Raw genomic sequence first — 9,085 nt, forward strand, 5'->3', positions numbered from 1 at the left:
CAGAGTTTCTTTTTATATAATTTGTTTTCTTTCTTTCTTTTTTCCTTCTTCTTTTTTTTATTCTTTATTTTTTGATTTGTGTGTTTTCGTTGTATCCTTTTTTTCTCTCTCTTTTTTATTATTATTATTATTATTATTATTATTTATTTGAGAATGTTTAGTGTTAAAGAGGCGAGTTCAACAGCTGAAGTGCGAGTTAAAGGGTAGGGATAACGTGCGCCGGGGTGCGCCACAGGAGTGAGATGCGCACGGAGTTTCGTGTACGCGACGGCGAGTTATGCGGGAGTGGGGTGTTAATGTGTGCACCGGTATATGTTAGCGAGCTCTCGTGATTCAGATGGGGGGGGTGGGGTTTACTTCGGTTCAGGTTTTTGCTTTTTGTGTTTTGGGCACACAAAGTTACTTCGGTTCAGATTTTCTTTTTGGGACAAACTTGTTTTGTTGCCCACGAAGCTTTGTTTAAAGAAAGGGCAATGCCAAATTTTCACAACCAATTTCATATCATCTCAATGAGTCCATGTGTCGTATTTTAAGCGGTTACTATTTTTATTTTATAAAATAATTATCATATATATATATACCGCCATAAAATTAATGTGAAAATCTAAAATAAAGAGTAACATTACTTTAAAAGAAAACATACCCTCTGCAGTATAAAAGACTTAAGACTGAATCGGCTACAATTCGATCCAAACTATAATTTGTGCCCGGTCTTAATGAAATAGGGTCAGAATGAGCCTTTTTATCAAAAATAGGTGTCCGAACAGTTCAAGATGCGGGCGAGATCCTCTGAAGGTGGACTTCATCCAAGTTTTCTCTATCAATTAGTTGTAATCCAAACAGTGAATTACGAAGAAAATCAAATTGTGATAGAGCAATTGTCGGCCTTTGGAAAGGCAATCACGGAGTTGATGGTATAGGCGCCTCACCTACAACTCTACGGCAACATGTTTATTCCGGAGAGAGAGAAAGAAGGATGGGTAGGAAATGTCAAATCCGTACGTCCAAAATGTTTATTCCGTTCACATGAAGTCCGTACTCTACAGCGTGAAAATTCTGCAGGCTGGAATTTGGCAAGTCAAACACGTTGAACTTATGGATCCCACTTAAAGGCTTTTCTTTTTTTCTTTTTTTTTTTCTTTTTTCTTTTTTCTTTTTTCTTTTTTCTTTTTTCTTTTTTCTTTTTTCTTTTTTGGGCATGCATATGAATGTTAGGTAGCTTTATTCTTTTGGATATTTCTTGCTAAGCAAATAAGGGATCCCACATCATGTAATTTCTTGCCTAATTTGCAGCTAATTTGAGGGGGCAATTGACAGAGAATTTCAAGAGGCCCAATGATCCTTTGGCAGGTCTTGTGCATGTTGCTCGAGCAAGTGAGCTTCAACGGGATTCTTTCTCGTGTTGGGGTTGGATTAATTGAATAAATTGCAGTCAATTCTGATCCATCCGTAAATAAGCACTTTTAAACTGATTATGGTCGGTCGATCTCATAAATCAACCAATAGGCAATTACTAATTCCCCACCTTGTAATTTGTGGATAAAAACAGCCAAAAATTTCAACTTTCATAGTCCAAAATTATTTGAAGAAAAAATATGATGCATGCAGTTATTAAATTCTTACCAAATGACTAACTTTAAGTTTTTCCTTAAAAGATTGATTGAGTTCATGCGTTGTATATGTATAAAATATACAGTTTTGGTTTAGGTACCGTAAAAATAAAAATAAAAAATTACTTCATATATACTACAAATTTTTTAACGGTTCATTTTCATAGAAAACTTATAATTAACACTAGACGGTTAAAAAAACAATAATAATTTATTTTTATTTTTTTTACAGAGTTGTAACTTGTAAAAAGAGGCCATCTAGTGTTTCAACAAACAAATCGTGCAATCATTCAAAGGAGAAGTGAGCTGGCATCCAAAGGGCCCGGAGCATCAGAGTTGTTGACAACAATGCTAAAAGAGGAGGATACTAGTCATTCATCAATCATCATAACCGCCTGCCCCTTCCGAGTGAGTGTTCCACATCATATTAATCAAATGTTTCCGTATTTCAGTTTTCATCATAATGTTTTTACAAATTTACGTGATAATTTTTTTTTTAAGTGTCAAAATAATTAAATAATAAAATTTGACATGTAAATTTAATTGTTTAATGATTGACGTAAGTTGTCATGTTAATTTGTAAAAAATTTATAATAAAAATTGTAAGGTTGAACTTTTAAGATGAGAATCAAGATTTTTTTTTTTTTTTGAGAGTTTAAAAAAAGAAAAAGAACAAGAAAAGTTTCAGATTCAAATAATGTTTTTTAAAAAAATAGAAAATATGTGTTTTCAAATCACTAACAAGGGATGCGTTTTTAAAACTACAATTTTTAAGGCCAAATGCTTAATTGCCCTTTTAAAAATTATGTTTTCAAATGGTACGTTTTGAAACTGCAAATCTAAACGGACCCTAATTACAAGTGAACCCATGATCCAATCTGTGTATATCTCTAGCGGAGAAAAAACACTGCATGCAATGGCACTTAATTGAATTGGTTAATTAATTGAGTTTGTAAACCATGCTCCTCCAAATTCACCCAAGACTTCCAAGTGAAATTGCAAGCTTTATTGTGCATGTATATCTTTTCAACTTGGTTTTATGAATTTCAAGAACCAACAAGGCCTTTGTGGCGAGCATATGAAATTGTGAATAAGAAGAGGGATGAGCAAACTACTCCTGTGAGGATGACCACCTAAAAGAAATAAGAAAGGAAGGTTATCACACGATCGAATGATTAAGTATATTGGCAAGACATGGCAGAATGCTTTTTTTTATTATTATTATTCTTGCCTTCTTGGGGGGATCTAATTTTCTTTTCATTATGAGAAATTAATACATACCCATTTGAATATGTATCCATGGCCAGCTTGCTTCCATATAGTTGGGAAGTTCATGCCAAATATTGCAGCCACCAAAGAATACACAGACAAACAAACAGTTCCAGAACTTAGGAACAGTTCTAGCTGCCACAGAGAAAAGATAAAGTATGATAAAACTTCATAAACATGATGTAGATGCAACTGTTTTAGCCAGAATTATATGAAAAAAATATTTGTGGCCAACTCGATCGGTTGCAGTAAAAGAAGCATGCATGTTGATGATAAGGAGAGATACAGGTGAATAAATTAACTTGGACAGGGAAAGGGAGATCATACATTTAGAGCTCAAATACAGTACCTGAATCAGCTGATTTCGATGATTATCTAGCTGCAACAAGGGATGCATAAGGAATTTGTTAGGTTTTTAGCGTTGCTGACAAATTCAGTATCAAAACGTATTTTTATTTAAGGTTTAGGTCTAGGGTTAAGTCGGTGTAAAAGTTGGTCCAAGACATAATTAAGAATTCAAGTTTGGATTAAATCGGTCATATCTTTTGATTCCGACATCAAATAAAGGCAAAAACTAACTCAAAAGGATACAACTTTGAATTTCATGATGCATTCACGCACCTGGATATTGATGTAATCCTCTGTGTCATCAATGTATTCACGCAGCTGGCCAAAATAAGATTATTTAGAAAAGCATCAACATGGACCAACATGAAACACTAAATATGTTTTGAGAAAATTCAAATCTACAATATTACTAAGGATAATTAGGATTCCACGAACAATAGACTGGAGAAGTCAACATGCATGTTAGTACAGGTTGATGCATACCGTAGTCAATTTGTTCATTGTGCCATCAATTTGCATGAAGTATGCCTGTAAAATATTTCAGCGTGAGTTTAATTTTAGTTTTAGCAAAACCTACAACAATTAGATGACATTTTTATAACCTCAAGCAACATTTCAAGCTCCTCCACATCATTCTCCCCTTGAGTTGTTGCAGCACTTGCCCTACTTGTCTTGGATATCTTTGAGCCTATGGTAGGAGAGTTAAGAAACCAATTGGAAGCAACAGAGCCACTGACAGGTGAAGATGCCCCAGCCAACTTTCTTGACAAGTAAAGGTCTGCCATATCATCGTCATCATCAAGAAGTTGTTCGAGTTCATCCCTTACCTGAGGAAACCAGAAAACCAGTGAAAACAGTTAAAATCCTTTAGCTTGTGATGTAACTACCACCCTGATCCTATTCCATCTTTTGTGCCAACTGCCAATTGGTAAAAAGTGTACTACTCTTTTCTGTGTTGTAGTGTGTTTACTGGTTTGTTTTGATTTAAACTCCATACAATAGATCTTGTCAAAACATTCTCCTATTGCTATCTATAAGGACCAATTCTTATTCTCAGCATTTCCTTTCCCATTTTTTTCTCCTGTTTTTTTTTTTTTTTTTTTTTTTTTTTTTTTTTTTTTTAATTATGTAAATTAGAATGAAGTGATTGATGTTTTTATTTAGGTGATCAATGAGAATGATTTATGATTGAAGGAGAAATTAAGAAAGCAATGATAACACTGGTCACAAATTTCTTCAACCTGCAACAACCATGTGCATTAGGGTATATGTAATAATTGGATTAGTATTGAATTTGTAATTGTTCTTTTGGGGCTGCCAACAGAAAAAAAAGAAAGAAAAAAAAAGAGTTATTCTTTTGGGAATGAATAATAGAAATCTCCAAGTAAGCTGATATACACTACCATTAACAGACTCAAAACTTTAAAGCCAATATCATGAGATTGTACTAAGATCCAGTCCCCCATAACCGAAGACGACTACTCCATGAAGTAGTCTACAGGTCTGTCTAACGTTTTGCTTTTCATCTTTTTGTTTCTTTACTTTCTTATAGAATAGTCAGGACAAGATGCCCTGCAGCACCAACAAAGCAGCTGCTACAGCCTATCTGAAGTCCTGTGCTCAATCAATTAAGAGTTGATCAACCTCCTAAGACAAATAAAACTCATCTATAGAGGAAATATATATGTCTAATCAACTTCATACAAAAAGAAAGGAATTTAACCAGCCAAAGGGAAAGGAATTTTACCTAAATTCAAGATTCCAGATGCCGTGTAGATATCAACATACCTTTTGAACCCGATTTGTCAACCTTGTCATTGCACTTTTCAATTTGCGCACCCGATCCAAATTACGACTGCTAATCTGCATGTTATGGAAAGTGTTATACAAGAAAGCAGAAGCTTGTCATCTGAACTCTTTGCAAGTCTAGAAATCACCATCAAGAGAACAATACTTACCTTCAAAACAGATGGTATTAATTCATGCAACTTTTCAGCTCAACACAACAAGAAGCACATCAACACAGTTGTTTCAACATATTCCATTTCATATTGCTACCTTAAGTGCCTAAATGCATTCCTCCAAAGTAGGGCTGGCAATTTTTTATACGACTCGTGAATCCGACATGAAATTAGCAGGTTAGGGTTGAGGGGTTTGACCCGTTTAATTTAATGAGTTGAGTTAGGGTTGACCTATTTAGTCTTATACTCATGCCTTAACATAACACAACTCAAACCCGACACTCGACATTTTAGACTAGCAATTTTTTACGCATGAATTCAATATAAAATTTGCAGGTTAGAGTTGATGGGTCTGACTCGTTTAATTAAATAGGTCAGATTATGATTGATTTATAGCCTTATACTCAAGCATCGATACTACGTAACCCGAACACAACAAGGGAGCACTACTCGCCACTCCTCTCCAAAGTTGGCCTGTATGAAAATATAACTAGAAATCGCTTAGTTAAAAAGTGGTTCTTGGCTTAGTTGTACAAAACCTAGTATCCTATCCTATATTTTGAATAAAGACGAGCTAGATTAAAGCATGCAATGGAATGAAGAATGCAGGGTTTCAGTTCGATGCAGGAGTGACCTTGCTGGCTGCTATGTAGTTTAAAATAAGACACAATAGTGGGCGTTTGGAGCATCCACTCTTCTTCAGAAACACACAAGTAACTAACTAACTAATTCTTTGTTGACAACCTAGGATCAAATTGCAATTCAAGTTATCCAGAGAGACCACTGGAACATACGGATGTCTCAAAAAGTAACAAGCAGTAAATTAACTGTCAAGCATTTGCACCAAAGTGGAAATATAAAACGTAGCCAACAAAAGATGCAGCACACAAAGATATAGGGCTAAATTGAATTCTATGTATGGTATGCAAGACAGCAATTAAATCATGACTTAGCTTTAACTGATCTCAACATGTAAATGGAATTCGTCTGTACAAGTAAAAGGGTGACAGCTCAGTGAACAAGCTTTATACCTTGGAGGTCAGCTCATCTAAAGCTGGATAAACTTCAGTCTCAAGTTCTCTTGTGCGTGCATCAAGAAAACTGCAAATGGCTTCTAGTGCAACTTCTAAGGCTTGGAATTCGAATGGAAACTCTGCATAATCGAGCCAAAGCAAGAGTGTTGGTGGTGTGGCACCAAAATTTAGAATCAGAATGCGTTATGAACAAGAAAAATGAAACTATTCCTCCATAGAATGCCAAAACTGGCAAGAAAAAGCGTCATTATTAAGTCTTGTACCGTTTTCTTCACCACTTTCAACGCCCGGGTGCTCTTCTTCTTCTGCCTGGCCTTGGCAAATGGCGTTTGCTAAAGGCAATCGTCTTTGGAGTTCCTCGACTAGAGGAATTACGTTGTCATCAAATGGATCTCTAAGCAGTACCTACAAAAAAAGAACAAAAACAAAGCGTGATCAATTTCCTCAAAATAATTCACTCCGATTCACGTGAAGCCGACATTTCCTTGTACCTACCAAATACTAAACAGGACAGAAAAAGGTACTGTTCAAAGTAAAGTAAAAGAATTTCAACCCTGCCCAGGAAAAAAACAAAAAGTTCACCCCTCAAAAGATATTCAGAAATCACCATTCCCCCAAAACCCAGGAAAAAAAAAAAAAGATTTTTACCTCTTCTGCTGTGATTATTGCTTTGATGTGCTGGAAAACAAAACCCAGATAAAAGATTAGCGAAAGAAGTGAATACATCATCCACAGAAAAAAACTAAAATCAAAGCAAATAAAATAAAATATAAAAGCACAAGTGAATGTGAAGCAAGGAATTTTCTATTCACCTCCAAGTTGAGAACAATAACTTTTTCCCTGCCAAGAATGGTGGAAGGGTAGGAAAGCAGGGGATCCAGAATTCGAAGATCTCTAGCGTGAATCTGAACTCGTCGCATAATAGCATACTTGTCCACATCTAGTATGGAACTCCTCCCACAGTGGTCCAGCAAAACCCAGCTCCTTGAAACGGCTGTCTTCTTCTTCAAAGAAGCTTCAATCTCGAACCCATCACGAGCCATAAATCCAGTAACTCTGTGTTTGCAAAGTGCAAAGCAAATTAAGTAGGTGAAGAGCAATAACTATGGTTGGTGCTTGTGAATTGCCATGTAAAGTAAGGTTTGTGTTTGAGGTAAGAAGATTGGTGGATTGGAAAAATTGGGTTGTGCTGGGAGAAGTTGGGTTATGGAGGGGAGCAGAGTGTTGGCATTGGTGGAATCATTGGAGCTCTGAGAGATATTTGCATGGGGGGAGTTTAGTGGCTGGTAGACTGGCAGTGGAATGTTGGAGTGCGAGTTAAAAATTGGAGGGGAAAAGGTTTGAAACTCCATGTTAAACTCTTGCCTCTACTCTCGGTGTGTATGCGCGTGGTATAGATGAATAGAAGCTTAATTCTATTTATTGTTATAATTATTTTTTTATAACAAGAAAGAATTTGATATATATACACGATTAACTAATTAAATATTATATTGTACTAGCGCTCACGTACAGTTCTATTACCTAAATTGTCTTTCATTGCTACAATCTTAATTGTCTCATATTTGTTTAGTACAATATTAATTATATGAAAAGCTCTTCTTTTCGAATAAAGGGTGGTCGTGGGTAATGAATGCGACCGATTAATATCCACATGTATGTACACCTTTACCTTCCAAACTATGTTATGCTGAAGCACCGCATGACGTAATCCTGACAAGAACGTCAAGAATTTAAGGAATGGAGTTTATAACGCTCATGTCTCCCATTAGAAATTAAAGATGAGGATCTTCAATTGTAAAATGTGATAGTATGTTACGATTATAAATATTTCACATCGATTAATTAAGTGCTTTTTTATTTTTTAAAATAAAAAAAATTAATAAACAACCAAAAACACAAAACTCTCAAAATTATTTTAATTTTTATATCATATTGAAATATAATTTTAAATAAAAATTAACAACAAGCTGAGTCTGCTCTCTTATTTCTACGCCCCTTTTTCTTTTTCTTTTCATTGGATCGTTATTCTCCCTATGAGTTAAAGCGCGTGGAGAGAGCCGAAAATGACAAATTGTCTTGCTCACCTACCAGGCTACCATGTTAATAATAGTGAAGATTGAAGGGTAAGGCAACTTGATGAAAACGATTCTTTGGAGCGGAGCTTTCCCTCTTGAGTTGGGTTGGAAAAAAATATATATACACCCAAACAATTTTTCTTTTTCTTTTTTTATTTATAAGAATAATGTTACGCACTATATTTTTATCATATTTTAGTGATGCGGGTGCGGTCGATTTGTTTTTGAATTTATTTTTTAATTAGGGTTAATTCAAAAGTTGATTAACCATATCAGATCAATAAAGTGGAATAAAATTTTAATTTATAACATTTTTTTTTTTTTATACTGCATGTGATAATCGAGTAATGCTATATGTTATATTCTCTATTTTGCTAGGTTAACGTGGTAACACCCGTCACCTATTAAAACAGTCTTTGTTAAAAAAAAAAAAACACTTTATCATTTTCTAAGTGATTTAATTCAACTTGACATCTGTCCTCTAAAAAAGCTAATTGGATTAATAAATTAACACCACAAAGTAACGTTGTCACACCCTCTATCAAGAAGTTGATTGAAGTATAAATATTTTTACCGTGTAAATTTTACATAATTTATTGTAAGGTAAGGAAAGTTTACATAATTAATCTGAATTTCTGATATCTCATGAACAGATCGAAAAGAGACCACAATTATTTGTACTTGGACGAACACATAATAGGTTAAACTACTGAATAGCAAAAGGTGTTTCTCCTTTCGGTTTGTGCTCTTTAGCTATATATATATATAACTTTCCTTTTGGAAGT

At 34.7% G+C, this 9,085-nt stretch overlaps 1 protein-coding gene across 2 annotated transcripts; it reads right to left on the minus strand.

The window, feature by feature from the left end:
* Positions 1-2,518: 2,518 nt before the first annotated feature.
* Positions 2,519-7,532, minus strand: LOC133856527 (magnesium transporter MRS2-I-like). Of its 2 annotated transcripts, none has more exons than XM_062291579.1 (11): positions 7,035-7,532; positions 6,871-6,900; positions 6,486-6,627; positions 6,220-6,341; positions 5,016-5,090; positions 3,830-4,054; positions 3,711-3,755; positions 3,501-3,545; positions 3,229-3,258; positions 2,892-3,014; positions 2,519-2,743 (listed from the first exon to the last, which is right to left on the minus strand). In XM_062291579.1, exons 1-11 carry the CDS (start codon positions 7,263-7,265, stop codon positions 2,657-2,659), a joined length of 1,155 nt encoding a protein of 384 aa, XP_062147563.1. In that variant the 5' UTR covers positions 7,266-7,532; the 3' UTR covers positions 2,519-2,656. The 2 variants fall into 2 exon arrangements, with proteins under 2 accessions (XP_062147563.1, XP_062147562.1); XM_062291578.1 differs by having other exon boundaries at positions 3,207-3,258.
* Between the last annotated feature and the right edge of the window lie 1,553 nt (positions 7,533-9,085).

Source organism: Alnus glutinosa, chromosome 14, assembly GCF_958979055.1.
Source record: "Alnus glutinosa chromosome 14, dhAlnGlut1.1, whole genome shotgun sequence".
Classification (NCBI taxonomy): domain Eukaryota; kingdom Viridiplantae; phylum Streptophyta; class Magnoliopsida; order Fagales; family Betulaceae; genus Alnus; species Alnus glutinosa.